This window comes from Melanerpes formicivorus, unplaced genomic scaffold (assembly GCF_026170545.1).
Source record: "Melanerpes formicivorus ecotype bairdi unplaced genomic scaffold, bMelFor1.0.p_v2 SCAF_16, whole genome shotgun sequence".
In the NCBI taxonomy this organism is placed as follows: domain Eukaryota; kingdom Metazoa; phylum Chordata; class Aves; order Piciformes; family Picidae; genus Melanerpes; species Melanerpes formicivorus.
In genome coordinates this window covers 16,418,717-16,435,871 of record NW_027142368.1, presented here as the reverse complement: position 1 = coordinate 16,435,871, position 17,155 = coordinate 16,418,717, and the positions used below count along the sequence as shown (strand labels likewise).

Here is a 17,155-nt window from a genome sequence, read left to right as displayed (position 1 = left end):
GCTGTGAACTCCCAGCCTGTAGGTACCAAATATATGCCCAAGAGCAAAATGGAAAAGCTTACAGTAAGACCAAGTCTCCCTGGCAATAAATAGGTTTCCAGTTACCATCCTGAGTGAGTTGCTTAGGTTTCTGTGCAGCATTCCCTGGGCCTGAACTACAAAGCACTAAGTGCAGGCTGTGCTGCTGGGAGCCCTCAGGAGCACTGCATGCTGAAGTGCAAGCAAACTGAACTGAAGGAAAGTGTTTGGCAGCTTTGCCAGAGACACAGCAGCAACACATCAGTTCCATATTTCTCTCCTGTAGCCCCCTGCCCTGATCCAATACACTTCTGACAAACCTGTCTTATCTGGGGGGTGAGGGTACAAGCACCAGAACCCACATATGGCTGGATCCAGCCTCCCACTCCTCAAAGGATCAGAGATTTTCCTTTCACCTCAAACTTTGAGAGTTATGGAAGAGTTTGAGCCTGTAAATCCTAGCACACAGCAAAGCACAGGTTGAGGACAGGCAAGCAGGAGCCACCTCCACTCAAATCATTAACTACAGCCTGTCCAAACCACCTGGGCTAGCAGAATCCAGACTGCCTCTAGCCCTGCACACAGTTTTGTCTAAACCCAACACCACAGTGCTGCTGTGTATACAACAGCAAAGCCTCATGCAAAAATGTAGCTCTGTGCATGACTGGAGAGCCAATGATCCCTGAGCCCTGCAAGGTACATGCCCAACCTCTGAGCATCTTCCAAGCTCCACCATTCATCAGACCTCCACACGACACAGGGAACACAATAACCACACCTGCAAGGCCTTGCCACAGCTGCATCCTACAACATCTTCACACAGAGACCATGAAATTGTTCAAGTAAGTCAGAAAATCTGCTTCTCTCTCAGTCTAAACCTGCACCTTGCTAAGTAAACAACTAGCCCTGTGCTCCAGGAAAGGCTGAAACTCCTCCTTTCTCCAGGCAGTTTGGTCATCTTCTCAGCAAACTAACAAATCACTGCCAGCATCTGGGGCTCGTTCCAAGCATGGCAGATCACACAGGGTACAGAGTCAGCCAGCCCAGAGTGGACACAACCCCCTTCAGCACAGCCTCTTAAACCACTTCTAAAGCTAGAGATGTGCATCAAAGATTCTGTATCAAAGCAGAGACAGCTACACCAAGCTGCTGCTTTTTAACAAGCCTTTCTCCCGGCTCTCAGCTGGGGGAGGGAGGCTACCCTGCAACTCAACAGCATGCACAGAGGATTAAAACCCAATCAGCTGAGGACTGTCTAGAACCACCAATTCCAAGTTTAAAGCTATTTTATTCTCTTGCCTTTGTAAAGCACTTTTAAAGTTCTGTCAGTGCTGAGTGACTCTTCTGAGTAAGGGAAGTGCCAAAGCAGAACTGTTCCAACAGCTGTAAGGCAACAGCTGCCCAGCAGCAAGCATAGGAAATACAGAGGTGCTGTGCAGACCTGATAAAATTTAGCACCTACTGACAGGCAAGGATGGCAGAGAATCTGCTGTCACAGGGGGGTGGTGCCAAGAATTCCACCCAAGCTGCTCTGTGATGCACAAAAGGAAGTCCCCTGAAAAGGCAAATATGACACAGAGGCATCCAAAACCATACCAAGCTTGTTCAACTTAGGGGAAAAACATAAAAGTACAAGGTCAGCTAAAAGAGGTATCAGGAAAACTTTAGTCACCACAGCCAAACAGGCTTTGCAGCTTGGGATGTGGCTGGGTACCTCCTGCAGAGCTGTGGCCCCTCGGACTGGTCAGTAACAGAGCAACCCTTTCCAGCAGAGCACCAGCCCAAGCACCAATCCTCCAGGAGAAGAGTCCAGCTCACACAGAAATGAGCTTACAGCACTTGGGGGATGTCAGTGAAACAAGCACATCTCAGTCCCACTCTGAACCAGTGAATTGTAAGGGTTTCACAATACAAATTACCACATTCCTGCACCCCTAAGCCTCATCTATTAGTAACTAATACAGTAAGTAGCAGCACAACTTCGTAGTTGTACCTTTAGGCATCTCCACTTTTGGAGTCCCATGTCAGTGAAGAAACCTACCCACACCCATAGCCACTATGGCAGGAGGAGAATACACTTAATTAGAGAGGAAGAATCCTGCAATACCAGTCTGACCAGCTGCGGGACAGAGCCAGGCTCCATCTTTAATATGACACTGCAGAGATCTCCTGGAAGTTCTTCCCCTCTGCACAAAGCTGGTCAGGATTTCCTGGGATCCCACACAGGATTTCACAGCACAGAGTGCTCCTTATAATGCCACACTGTGACACAACTCCAAGATATGCTGAGAAAACAGAACAAGTTTAGCATCGCTTCTGGGCCTCCTGCCATTATGGAGGCCAAGCAGGTAGTCCAAAAGCTGCAGCAAGGTCTTTCAGGTCATGAACAACATTGATCTGACAGCTTCCCTGGACAAGAGGGAAAATGACATGCATTTTGATCTACATCAGCTCTGAACACACTCAAGCAACAGCACAGCTCTGGCTCAGCTGACATTTCCTGTTAAGTTTCTGACTCTTACTAACTAAAAGCTGTTCCACCCTCAGCCCTGTGCTCTGCCAGGGGGGGTTGGAAAAAATAAGTTAAAATAATTAAGTACATAAATAAAAATACAAATCAATCCTCACATGACTCTGCTGCTCTGTTTTCCAGAGGCAGGCTCAGGACAAGATCCATCATGCAGGATCGTTTCAGAGACAAGCTTACTGCTGCTTGCAGAAACTGTAAGCAGCAGCTGAGGCACTGCCCTGCCCTATTCTAATCGCTCATCTTGGCCTCCAGTTGCCAGGCTGAGTCCTGTGGCTAGCAGTTGTGAGGTGCATTTTTCACACTCTGCTAGGAGGGAATGCATGAGAATCTGTGAAGCAGGCTGGCCAAGCCACCTTCATTAAGCAAGCAGCAACATGTGCTTCCCCTCACTGCTCTCCTGTTGTGGTGCCTTTTTTTTGCCAAGGGATGAACACTTCAGCCTTGTAATTCCCAACTTGTTTAAGCAAGTCAGGCTCAGGGAGGACAGCTACGTGCCTCCAGCAGGAAATTCAACTTACAGCCTCTTTACATTTCAGTTCTGTGTGTCTTTGTGCCCTATCACCCCAGTGTACATGCTAAGGGAATGCACTGGGCTCACTGAAGGTGAATGTGTCCCCATCTGCTACACTCAGAATAAAGCTGGCTGGGCCTTGCATGGAAAATCTGCCCCATTTTGACAGATGAAGGCTGTTCTAAAGCCCATGACAAACAATCAGCTCAGGTCTTACAAGAGACAAGCATGGTAGTTAAAGACAGAAAAACTTAGCAATAGACTAAGTGCCAAAGAGATGTTCTGGGGTGGCTTTCCTAAGCTTTTTTAATGTTCAAAGGTATCCATAACCAACAGCTAAACACTAAGTACCTGAGCTCAAAAAGATTGCTACATCACAGAACAAAACCAGGGAGGTGACTGCCACTAGAAGGCAGGGAAGGAAAGATGGAGAGGAGGACAGCTTGTTAGTGTGCTGCAACCAGTGACAAAGGCTGAAGTAAAAGATGGATTGGTGAGCGATTTGGTCTGAGGAGAGGAAGAAGCTCCTGTTCCACACTGAGCTACAAGGGGAATGTGATGTAAACAGCAAACCCTGCAGCCTCCTACTCAACTGAGGGGGAAAAAAAAGTTTGGCCCATTTCTCCTCTACAACCTCCTAGGATTTAATCTTTTATAACCACTGCACAAAACACTGAAGTGTTAGGGTGTCACACGGTCTGTAAAGACTCCAGTGCCACAGGGGATCAGAGTCACACCAACAGAAGGACCAGCACAAATAAGATTACTGGAGGGGAAGAGGACAGCTTCTTTCCTGCATGGACAAACAGAGCAAAACCCCTTCAAAACCTTTTTCATTTCCACTTCCCATGAAGCAAAGGAATTCCAGACTTCCTACAACACAGGCTCAGCTTTTGGAAGCTGGTGGTGTTCCACCACACCTCCAAAGACATTCTGACAGCTCAAGATGCAGGTTCTAAAGGAATAGATGCACCTGCCTTGTGCTCTTCAACACAAAGCTGAGAGGATGCTCTGACCTTCCACCTGTTGCTCATGAATTACAGAAAGGTGACAATGCTGCATGCAAGATGGCTTAGCTGTGGAAAACAAAGAAAGTGCTGCCCCAAGGTATCCCTGCAATTCTCTACACCAAGCTTCACATCCACCCAAATGAAATAAAGAGCAGTGAAGAGACCATCTGAAGTTAGTTTACCTGCTGACTGCAGAAGGGTTGGGCTAGATGGCCTTTGGAGGTCCATTCCAATCCAAACCATTCAATGACACATGCAAAAACCCCAAATCACTCTATCCATGCATCCAAGACCACCCTCTATCCATCCTCTGCTGTGCCAGCCCTGGTCTCTCAGGTAGAGTCATCCTTTACTCCCATAATTACAACTTCTAGTGCTACAGGTACCTCCTTGGACAGAGCCTTCTGAGCACTTTTAAAGGTCCTTTGATCCAGGACAGAAGTCTCTTATTTCAGAGTTTCTCAGTAAAAACACAAAAGGCAGTCCGTGTCTTAAACCCAGTAGAAGCAAGAGAGTCAAGTGGGAGGTACCAGTCAGGACCTTAACTAGGAGAGGCAACAGAACCTGAAAGAATACAAAAATCACCCAGGAGTTCAGGCTGCCAGTGGGCACAGTAAAGCCACCAGTCTCACTGAAGCCCAAAGTGCAGTGAGAGGCACAGCTGCTGCCGATTCTTCCTTCAGCAAGGGTAAGAGAGCTGTGAACCTCCCCAGGTTACAGAGCACCAGCTCAGCAGATTGCCCATTTATGGGCAAGAGTGCAAGGAGAAGATTGGCTAAACTATAGATTGCTAAGTTGTTGTAACAGGCTCACACAAGACATTTGAGGAGCCACAGCTCAAACCCACAAATCCACAATTCAAATCCTGCCACTGATGGCAAGCCCTCTCAGATGTGTGCACCATTGCCTTTTCCTACAGGTCTCCAAAGCAATTTGGATTTACACAGTGAGAACACTTCCATACCAAGCACTCTGTGAAGCACACAAAGCAAAGCAGCAGCTCCACTTCCAGCAACCTCTCCCTGTTCAGTGACTTGTTTCATGACCAGAAATTCACAAACAGCACTATGCCAGCTTAGCAACACTGCTGCCCACTGGCCCAGAGAACCATGGATCCAGCATCAGCCAAGGGTCAGGAATTCATGAGCCCTCTCCACACTGAAGTAACTCTTAGCTATTACACCATGGATTTGGGCAGGGAAAAAACTCCTTTTCAAGCAGTTAGAACTAATCTCCTGATTACAGGGAAGTGTCCATCTTGAGAAGACAATGATTAGTAAGCCTCACCAAGTGCAAGGTCATTCCTGCACAGGAACACTCACAGTTAGAGCTTTCACTCATACACTGAGACAACTGAACCTTTGGATAGCTCACCACAAAACCTGTTGAAATTGCACATCTTAAGGTGGCTTTTGGAGGGCATTTCTTTCTTAATCATGTAAATTGCTCAGCCACTTAAGCTGATACACTTATATCCTTGGACTGTGCCCTGGTCTGCAAATTTGAGGTGGGCAGAAGTCTCACTTCTTTGGAGAGTGAAGAGTTTATTCCCCTCTGGTTCACATTCTTTACCCTGCAGTTCTCTAGAAAAGGCAAATATGCATCTAAGAAACAAGGTTTCTTTAAAGATAATTTAGACTGAACAGAACCAAAGCCATTACAGATTTATATGAGAAGCAAGATTAAAAATAAAGCAGCCTCTGTGCATCAGAGTATTTCTAGGCCATTAAATGTGAACCAGAACTGGACACCAAACCCTCCCATGTACCATCAGCATGACTCAGAGGACACCCAAAGACAGACTGCTCCTCTTCAGGACAGGGGGAAAGAAAAAGCTGAAACAAAATCAAAGCTGCTCCTTGCCCTGTCACAAACAGAGAACACTTGCTGGTTTGCCAAGTAGAGGTCTTTTTCTCTCCTCAAAAGACCAGAAGGATGTGCACATAACATCTCTCAAGCTTCTATCCTTAAGGCCCTACAAACAATGGTCCTTGTTTCAGATCTGTCCTGCAGATACCTGATTGTGCCTAATATTGGGAGTGAAGGATTTTTCTTTCCACCAAGGAATCTGGGAGCACTTCAGAAAGTTCTAAAACAGAACATCATTTGTAAATATTGCCATAAAGCAGAGGAACTACAGCACGGATCTGTTGACTGGCTTGGTTCTCATGCACCCAAAGTGGTATTTCAGATGCAACCAAAATTACATTCCCGTTAAGATCCTCTCAAAAGCCTCTCCTCAAAAACCATGTCCTAGGCAGACACCAACACAAATACAGGAGCAGAGCTCAAGGCTAGCCACTGTGGAGTAGCAGAAGATGATGAAGCAACAAAGCTTCTCCTCTTAAAAATGTTAGGGCTTCAGCCTCTGTGGACCAGGCCACAGAGCCTTGCCATGCTGCTGGGGACAGAAGGAGCCCATTTGCAGTAGAGCTTAGATGAAGCTCAAGGTGAAGTCCAAGTTAATCCCCAATTCACACCAATTTATGGAGAATCTAAGGGAAAACAACACATCAGAATGAAATTGAGCATTAACAAGCCCTGTAATCACAGTACCCTCCCATTTGGAGCATACAAAGCAGGAGAGTGATGATCTCAAGCAGCCCCCAGAGGTGTCCAGCTCACGACAACGCTCTGGGGCTCACAGAAAGAAAAAGCATTTCCATGCACTCCTGTGAAAAAGTCAAGTTGAATAAAAACCTCACCCCACTTGACAGCAAAATAATAATCCTTCCTTTGGCCTGGAGAATGTGAAAACATTTTTCCTGGCAACACTTGCCACACATTCCCTGTTTCTGCTCAGGGAGCCCACAGGCAGGCTGACAAAACCAGCTCTGGACAGCGAGCTTACCTGCCACGCACAAGGCCTGCAGCCTCAGCCCCATATGTGCAAGAGATTATGGTTAAGTATTTTCTGATATATGTCAAGAGACACCAGTCAGCCTTGCAGACTTACACTAACTAAAGCTGCCTAAAATTCTAAAAGCAGCTTACAGGAAGGCCTCTGCTGTACTCCTTCAAAGCAGGGACAAGGAAAGCAAAGTTGATTTAAAATGTGGAATACGTGAAGGAAGCTCTGGGACACAGTGCTAATGCACAAAGAGCAAATCCCAAAATGACTAACAGACACCTGAATGTTCTCTCCAAAGGTTCCCATTTGCTGCTGGCATTGTTAACTGTAAGTATGCAAAATGCAAACAGACTCGCATTCTTAATTCTAAGACCAACTCCTGCAGGGCAGAAAACCCACACCCACCTCTCCTAAATAAATACAGGCAAGGAGGAACCAGAGTCACAGGCCAGTGGATGTCACAGCATGAGGAGAGCAGGAATTGCAGTTTTCATTAATATTCATCTTTGAAAAAGAAAAAAAAAATCCCAGAGGGTTTCTTTGTTGCTGTTTAAAACATCTAACTGTAAATGGCAGCTGTGCAGTTGCACTGAATGCTAAGCAACCTCCTTAAAGCAGCTGGGAGTTAAACTCTCACAGCCTCACAGTATCGCTGAGGTTGGAAGAGACCTCGAGGATCATCGAGTCCAACCTGTCACCACAGACCTCATGGCTAGGCCATGGCACCAAGTGCCACATCCAATCCCCTCTTGAACACCTCCAGGGATGGTGACTCCACCACCTCCCCAGGCAGCACATTCCAATGACCAATGACTCTCTCAGTGAAGAACTTTCTCCTCACCTCCAGCCTAAACTTCCCCTGGTGCAGCTTGAGACTGTGTCCTCTTGTTCTGGTGCTGGATGCCTGGGAGAAGAGACCAACCCCCTCCTGGCTACAACCTCCTTTCAAGTAGTTGTAGAGGGCAATGAGGTCACCCCTGAGCCTCCTCCTCTCCAGGCTAAACAACTCCAGCTCCCTCAGCCTCTCCTCATAGGGCTGTGCTCAAGGCTTCTCCCCAGCCTTGTTGCCCTTCTCTGGACACGTTCAAGTGAGAGCAAAAACAGATGAGCTTGCAGAGAACCAACCCTCAGAATATCAAAATGAACACTCATGCTGTACAAGAGGCTCCAAGGAAGTTAGCACAGGAGTGGAGGTGTGAAGCCTACCTGGCTCTAAATGTAGCATGAAACTTTTAAAGCAGCCTGTGGGGATTTCAGCTCTTTCTCCCCAAGCTCTCCCACAGCCTGTGTGCCAGCTGCAAGCTGGACTACAGAACACCAAACATCAGTAAGCCCATTATCAGACATTGGTACATAGTAACAGAACAGGAGGAAAAATAATCACCAGCTCATCTTTCAGGGCCACATCCACTATTAAAAACAAACAAAATCCATTTCTCTGCAGTCATCAAAACACTCTTCCTGCAAATAAACTAAGGAAAATGGAAACAATGGATTCAGACTTCACAAAACCTTTTTGTTCAAGGGACTGCCAGGGCGTTAGAACAGCTCTGAAGTGCATCTTCAAACACAAAACCACCTGACCCTTAAAACTTGATTCTAAATTTAACTTGGCTAAGAGGTCCACTTCATAATCAAGATGACCTCAATGAAGAGCACAGTATGAACAGCAAGTTGCTAACAGGCAAGGTGATTCTGCTGGGGAGGGAGGAGATGACTCAAACTCACCCAAAAACAGTTAAAAGAGAAATCAAACAGTGAGTCAGAACAAGTGCCAGAGACTTGGTCCTCAATACACTCCATGACTATTCAAGTGTAGCTGCTCCTCTTTTTGCCCAGTCGTAGAGGGCACTTCCAGGTAACTCCATACTGTGAAAGCTTGGCACAAATGTTGTCTGCTCCTGTGCCTTGCAAAGACAGAAGCATCAGGGTTATTGACCCAGGTGGTGAAGGATTGGGAACACTAAATCCATCAGACTGAAACTAGCATAGATAACAACAAAAACTAACAGTAAGAACCAAGAAAGATGCAGCAACTGAAACTCAACACAGGCAAGACTAAAACCACAGCTGGCTGAAAACACAGTGGTGGGACTGGGGCTCATCTCTGCCGCAGCGATGGGATGGGAGAAAGGGAGGAGACGTCTGCTCTGACGTACATCTGCACAGCTGAAACCCTTCTGAACCTCTCATTTCTGGACACATGGCTGCCTGCTGAGATGAAGGGGGCTGATTTACCACATCTTGCTGCAGTAAGGAGGATGAGCTGTGTCACCTCGAGGCTGAGCAGCAGTGAACAGGGCTGCAAATGGAGCTGCACTTCCAGCACTAAGGCAATTTCAGCTGCTGCAGAGCTTGGCAAGCCCTTCACTTAATGTACTTTCTGCAGCTGTGCTCTCCGAGTCCTGTACAACTCAAAACCTCATTTCTACATCTATGACATCCTGTATTATTGAAAAGCTATCTGGAGGAAATCCAAGCACCACCATTATTAAAATGCCAACTAAATCCTTAGGTTTGTCAGGGTAAAATAATGCCAAGGCAGTCTTTGGACCAAAGTGTCTGAATCTCTCTTAGATGCACAACAACAAACAGTATTTCTGAGACTAAGGGAGAGCACTCTGCAGAGAAAAACCTGCATGTAACTGAATCCAAATAAACACACACTATTTGGAACTGATGAGGGATGAGTATTTACTACAGATAGAGAGCAAGTGAAGAGGGCCTGCTGGGGACTAAGATAAGATAGGCAACCCAGTAAAGCTGAAGCCAAACCAAAAATTACATGCAGCTTGGGTTTTTTTGGTACATTTAACTCCACATTGCAGTAAAAGTGCTCTCAGCTACACACAGCCTCTGACACAGTTCTCATCTGCCCCTATATACACCTGGCTGAATACAGAAAGTCTGTACAGGATCATCACAAACACAGAAGAAAATTTGTGACCTTTTTTTTTTTACTTACCTGGCATAGGAATGAAAATCAAGTGTGAGAAAATGAAGACCAAAAGCTCAGAAGTGTAAGATCAAGGTGGATCTGACCAAGAGTTAAGTGCAGTACAGCAGCACAGTATTTGTACCTCAGCTTAGACAATTCTCAAGACACATTAAAATGATCATCCTGATAAAAGCTGCTGTGAATTCATAAAGTGTGCTTTTGTTTTTGCCAGGCCTCTGTAAATTAAACTGCAGTGTTTGCCATCCAAAGCAAGCATCTCCTCCTCATTCACAGAAGCCTCTACCAGAGAAAGGAATCCCAGCCTGCAATACCTTAAGAGCAAGAACCAGTCCTCACTGGGACCCTTCTGACCTTCACTTCAAAGTCTCTCAGATACAGCAGTGTCCTGCATGTTTCACAGACTGCTAACTTTTCAGCACACAAGCCTTGCACTCTGTAGGATACACTCCAGAAAGCACAGAGAGGGCATAATCAAACCCACCAAGTCCCTAATTAGATCACAACTGAGCGTGTTCACATCAAAAACCTCTCTCAGGTCAAGACAAACATTTCCCTTCCACTTCTTTTTTCTGTTTAAAAAACAACAACCTAGGAAGAATAAAATGAATTTTAAGTTCTTGCACAGCAATTTGATCTCATCAAGTTCATCTCCCAAGGTCAGAGTACAGTTTGACTAGGGTAATGTGTAATAGAAGGTAACTCCCAGAAAACAAGAAGCCTTGCCAAGAATCCAGTTATTTTATCAGACAATGTTGATGTATTTCATTTCCAGCTGTCCACACCAGAAAAACTTGTCAGCTCCACTCTGTGTGAGCATAAGGGAGAGAGCACATCTATGTAAGAGTGTTGACTCAATCAGACATTCACAACACAACTCTTCTTACTCCTGGCAGCTGTTTCAGGTTTATGGGAGCTAGAACTGAGGCCTTTACATTAGTTGTTGACCACCACACTGCAGTACACCAGGAAAAAAATCTACTTCTCTGCCACTTCAGAGGAGTGCACATCACTGCTGCAGAACAAACTGCATCTGCCTTTGCCATCTGCAAGATGTGCAAATACAGAAGAACCATCTTGCAGCTAGACACACATCAGGAGGAGCCTCTTCCTTACACACGGCGTCCCAGTCGGGGTAAGGGATTCAGCACAGGGATGCCATGAGAAATTCGGTGCCTTCATACTATAAACAGGAGTGGTTGGGGTATAGAAGCAATCTGTTTGACATTCCTTCTTTTGTACAGGGAGTCTCCACTGGTCACCAGAGCAGCCTAACTGGCTGATTCAGCTAAATAGCTAAAACAGGAAGAGTGTACACACGAGCAATCCAGCGCCGCTTAGGATAAAGCGCTCCTAAATCAAGTGCCAAGACGTGTTCAAGCCACATGCCAAGCCTGGGGGAGGACTAACACATTGGTTACACAATGATGTAGTAAATCATGCAACTGTACTGGTGTTTGCACAACTAGTTAAACTGACCTTCACATCTTCCCAAGTTGAAAACAGCTACTATGAGGAAAAGAATTGAAGATGGACACTACTAGAGCCTTTATTTCCTGAGAATTAGGTACCACAGCTGCCAGCAAAGTGGAAGTTCTCCTGCTTCTGCCCCTCCTGGAAAGGCACAGCTAAGCAAGGGGTCACTTGAGACAGCAGCTCAGCTTGAAATTATTAACAACAAATAGTTTGAGTAGCTCCAAACATTACAGCCACCACAAAGCTGTCCAAGTAGAACTTAGGTGTTCAAGAGGGGATTGGACGTGGCACTTGGTGCCATGGTCTAGTCATGAGGCCTGTGGTGACAGCTTGGACTCTATGATCCTCTAGGTCTCTCCCAACCTTAGTGATACTGTAAGCCCCAAACATCATCTCACCTCTCCAGGAACTTACACCTATGAAGCAACTGACTCCTCACCACAACCACCACCACTTGACAAACACAGGCTGCTATTTCCCATTGTAATGAGAAAAGAAAACATTTTTGACTCTTGAAAGCACCACCAGTGGTCACCTTCCAGGGTCATGTGAGCTTAAGCACATGGAGGACAGCAGTGGCACAGTCTCACACCATGCCAACAGAGGTTTTCAACAGCAACCAACAAAAATCCATACCCTGCTGTGTATTTCTACAGAGTCTCACTAGGAGGTCTCCCAGCTGAGCCATGGGATCTGCTTTCCTGCAGACTGCACATGAAACCCTACAGTGAGGCTCTCTTGAAAATAGGAACTTGGGTTGGAACTGTATTAATCTTGTAGAAACCTCTAGAGATAAATGTTCACATGTAAGTAGCTCACTGGATTTAGGAAGGAAATCTGAGAACTGGGAAGGGAAAAGAGGAACAGTGCAGTCTGGAGCTGGTGTGATTCTACTGAGCCACAAATTCAATGTAGCAGTTTACAGATCACACATTAATGGCATCCATTAGTGGAGCAGGCCTGAAAGAGTGACTGCAGAGAAGCCACAATTATTACAACCAAAAAAAAGAGAATGATTTTTGCCTGCAGCACAGGATTTGACACAGGCAACAGCAAAGGGTGGAACTTCTCCTTTGCCACTTCCATCACACCATTGTAACACAGGCAGGTGAACGTTACCTTCCAGTTTGTCCCTCACCAGCTGCCAGCACCCGTTACCACACCAAAAGGCAGAGTGATTACTGTGCAATAAGGGCAGTGCAAACAGAAGGGCACAAAACCACTGCTCCAAAGGGTAGAGGTAGTATCTGCAGGATTTAGGGACATGTCAACATCTGTAAAATACCAAGTGTCCTTGGAATGATGCAGTCAGGTGTGACATCACCATGACATCATGGACAACAACTGCCCATGCTAGCAAGTGCCGGGCTATCAGCAGTTCACTGCCTGAAAGCTGCCTCTCTTTTGCCCACAACCAACTTTGCAGAGTGTCCAAAGTGCATTTTCTTACACCAGAATGGATAAACCCCAAGCAGCTCCACAGGCAGGGCAACTTTCCCAGCTGCACAGGGCTGCCACAGTAACACACTCACATGGCAGGCTCTATGTCAGGACCCTGCAGAGGTCACTGATGTTAGTACTCCAGAAGTCAGCACTGCAACCTCTTAGCATGACCAGACCAAAAAATCCAACCAAATCCACTCTCCAAAAGGAACTACCTGAGTTCAACAGCACTCTGACCTCCACACTGCCAAGACAACTCAGCATGGATTCACAAGGCAGCAGTCTTTAACTTTTCAAGTCAAAGTCCAGAATGGTACCAGAATGGCCTGCAGTAACTCTGAAGGATGTGAATTAACTGGGCAGTTAGAAACAACACTAAAGACAGTGACAGAAGAAAGTCTGTCAAGTTGTGTTACACAAAAGGCTATAAATACAACTTCACACTCAGGCTAAACCAAAGAAATGCCAGAAACTGGGAAAAAATACTGAAGGGAAGGGCTGATGTTCCTTGCTTTCATGCCTTTCTTGCAGTGAGCAGGCATCAAGAGAGTTCATGGAAGAGCCAAGACAGATTTGTCTTTGCTCCTCAGTAAATGACTACTACAAAAGGCAGCAAAATACCCCAAAGAACACAGAAACCCTTGAAAGGTAACCCTCCCTTCAAAACATTCATACCTGTGGAAGTGCAGTATTGAGCTGTCTCTGCAAGGAATCTCTCTCATGCCCAACTTCATGTAGCTTGCCCTGGGTCAGTGCTAGTGTCTCCTGAGTTTCTCTGAGTGTTTCCAGCAGGCGATCCCTTTCTTCCAACATGGATACCATCAACTGCTCAAAATGGGAATCAGCATCTGACTGCAATGGGGAACCTGAACCGTGGCCTCCATTTCCCCCAGAGGGAATCTCTGCCTCGCTGATGGTTGGCATCACCTCACACATCATCTTGAAACAAAGTAAGACAGAACAAAGACCATAAATTCAAGTCAAACAAATTTAAAGTGAGTAAGTGAAGGAATTTTGGCTCCTGCCCACAACACCAACGGAGCTTCCCCCACGATAGCATCAGCAAGGGCTGACAACACCGGAGGTGTTTGCCACTGTTTCATTAAGACTGCAGAAGAAAAGGTATACAATCAATTTAATCAAGACATCACTTCTTAATGAGACTCTTGTGACTTCTTGCACAACCAGATTTTTACAGCTGTGTTTCAAGCTGTGACCTCATTGTGATGGATTTATGGTTTTGTTAGGAGCAAACTGCTGCTGAGATCTCCAAAACCCCCAAAGATCCAGCATGTAGCATGCCACCAAAACCCATACACACAAACCAGTAACTGAAGACACTGCATGCTTTGAGAAGCATTATCTGCTTCTTCCAATGCTTGAAACGCAGTCAGATAGCATCTAAAACATTGGAGCTTATGCTGAAAGTCTGTGGTAGAAGTGAAGCATGCAAATTAGTGGTAAATCCAAATAGGCCAATTCAGGACATAAAGGGAGATAAAAAGTAAGAAATTCATTAGGCAATAGGAGCAGCTGTCACTGTGGATAACAAAAGTAAAGGTAAACAGAAATAATTAAAGGCAGAGCATGCACACAGCTACCAATGCAAATCAGCACTGCACTACAGTTAAACTGGAAGGGCTTTTAAGAGACCCTAACAGCTGTCCCTACAGGAAAGTGAAAAGCATCAAGGTTTTAAAAAGCAGGGAAAAAGAAACAACAACAACAAAAAAAAACCCAATCACCAATAAAATTACTGCACTCTCCCACTGAAGACTTCCAGAGGTCCTCAGCCAGCCTCTCTTAGCATTGAAAACCTGCAGGAACCCAAAGCAATGCAGAAAACAATGGCTCTCTCAGCCCCTCGGGTACCACAGTTTGTTCTCAGCCTTAAATTTTACTCAGATCTGAACATTTTAAGCTCATTCTGAGTCTTACCGTAGGGACGTCTCAATCCCTTGAAAGACTTGGAACAGCCTGAAGTGCTTTGTAACATTTTCATGCATGACTACCATAAGCCCTGTATTTTCAACACCACTACGTTATTTACCTTGCTCAATCAAATAAAAAGGCTTGGAAAAGAGGCCCCAGGTTTCCTGCAGTACCAGTTCTTCTCTGGTTTTCAGTCGGTTTGTGTTATCCTCCAAAACCTTTCGGATTGCAAGGCATCCATTCAGCTTCAGTCCAATGTCTAGTTAAGTGAAACACCCCGTGCACGCGAAAACAAATAAACCTGCCGAGAAAAGAGCAGATCCAGTAAAAAGCAGCAGCAGCTTCAGCAAACCAGCCAAGTCCCCAGAACAGAAGAACGTGAAAAGAAACCGTCTCAGCTTCCCATCCCCTCTTTTAGTGGCCCATTGGTCCTGCAACAGCTGGGATCATGTGCTGAGGGGGGGAAAAAATAAAAGGGAAAAAAAAAAAAGACGACAAAAAGTAGCTTGATGCGGCGATGCAACAAGCTTCAACAGTCCATCGCTCATAAATTCCACTCAGGTCACAATCGCATTATTCAACAGAGTACAAACAGCATGGGGAAACGGCACAAGCCTTCTCGTAAAGGATTTGGAAAAGCCTCCCTTCTTTTCTCTTCGATTAATTCCAACGGGAGGCTCTCCTTCCAGTTTCCTGGGCCTTAGTTCAAACATTTATAATCCCAAAGGCGAGGCGCTGGTATGGCTTGGCGAGGCGAGGAGGGAGACCTGTTGTTTCCTCCGCGTTAAGTCCTCCACTCGCGGCCGGCCCGGCTGCTCCCACCGACGATGCTCCGAAGCCGAGATATCCAGCCCACAGGGGGTGAAAGGAACCCGCTGAGCACGGAGGCAGTGCCCGGGAAGCACAGGCAAGGGGGGGAAGGCCCCAAAGAGAGACGGGGGGCACCGGTAGCTGGCCGGCAGCTCTCGCCGCTCCTCTTCCCCGCGGCAGGGCCCGACAAACAAAGATGCTGGCCGAAAAGATGAGGCTTTTCTGCTTTTCCCCCCCCACCTCCTCCTCCCCTCACGGGGGACCGCCGGGACGGGCCTCCCTCGCTCCCCGTCGGAGGCCCCAGCGGCGCCGGGAGCGCGGCCCCGCAGCCGCGGCTGCCCGCACGCTACCGGCCCGGCCTCAGCTCGGCAGCGAACCCAGCTGCGGAGGCCCCAGCACCGCGAGGACCGAGCGAGCCCTCCCTCCGGCCCCTACCAGGCAGCGGGGCTGGCTTCCCCACGGCGGGAGGACTCGCGTCCCTCCGGGCCGGGCCCGGCTCCGCCCGCCGCCGCCTCCACGTCCGTGGCGGCCGGCGAGGGGCCGGCTGAGGCCGGGTAGGCGCGGGACGCAGCGGCTTGCACCCAGCGGTGCTGCTAGGGCCTTAGAGGGCGGCAGAGGCCCTGCGTGCTCGGAGCGCCCCGATCGCCGGCGCCGGCCCCCGACCGGCCGCCCGCCGCGCCAGCACCGAGCGCCAGCACCGAGCGCCACCACCTCCCGCTTCTCCCGGCGCCCTCTGCGGCTCCTGCATAAATCACTGTGAGGCCCACAATGCACCGCGCCGCGCCGCCGGGGTGCTCCGGCCTCCTTCCTCCGCCGCTTGGGACGCGGGTTCGAGACCCGGCGTCCTGCTCTCAGGCCGGGCTGCAGTCCCGGTGCGCGCCCTTTCCCTTCCCCTCCAAGCGATACTCCCGCCGCCCACGGGTGTCCGCCCGAAAGGAGGGCTGCCGCGGCTGAGGAGCAGAGCCCTAGGGGAGGAGGTGTGCTGAGGGAGGGCTGAGCAAGCGGGCAGGGCTGGAGTCGTCACCGCCGAGTGTGCCAGAGTCGCTCCGCGATTGCAGCCCTTCCTTCCCGGGACCTGCGTGTCATGGCACAGCCCTGTCAGGCGGCTCTGCCCGCACCTGCCAACAGGAGCTGCGCCCTGCCCACATCCTTCAGCCTGCTCCATCTCCTCAGCCCACTCCCAATGCCTCAACCTGCGCCCATCCCCTCAGCCAGTTCCTATCTCCGCAGCTATTTCCATCTTCTCAGCACGCTCCCACGCTCCAGCCTCTGCCTCTCACCTCAGCTTCTTCTCACCTCCTCAGCCTGCTCCCCTTGTCTCAGCTTGCCTGTTCACCTTCGACTTGTGCCAGTGGCCTCGTCCCACCGGCCGTGCCCTCCAGCTGCCCCCTTGTAGGGCACACCCAGAGCGTTTTGGGGAAGGTGGCAGCCTGTGTGCCCAAGGCCTGCGGCTCGTGGGGCGATGTCTTAACCCCATCAAGCGGTTTTGGAGGAGCGAAGGCCTGCGCGGTCTCCAGGCTGCAAAGAACATCTGGAGCAGTGCAGTGCCCTCTGCCACCACATCTCAAGCCTCCCCTGCGTGCTGTCTGAAGCCTTGCCATAGGCCACGCAAGTTGCT

At 48.2% G+C, this 17,155-nt stretch overlaps 1 protein-coding gene across 9 annotated transcripts in view; it reads right to left on the bottom strand.

Annotated features, from left to right (window-relative positions):
• PPFIA1 (PTPRF interacting protein alpha 1) overlaps positions 1–16,455 on the bottom strand; it is a 55,144-nt gene extending 38,689 nt beyond the window's left edge. For 8 of the 9 annotated variants that reach the window (XM_068148413.1, XM_068148411.1, XM_068148414.1 and 5 more), the window contains exons 1-2: positions 14,846–15,964; positions 13,471–13,734 (exon numbers count right to left, since the gene is read on the bottom strand). In XM_068148413.1, coding sequence (XP_068004514.1) covers positions 13,471–13,734 — 264 coding nt within the window. In that variant the 5' untranslated portion in view covers positions 14,846–15,964. The other variant, XM_068148408.1, reaches the window with a different exon arrangement.
• Positions 16,456–17,155: the final 700 nt, after the last annotated feature.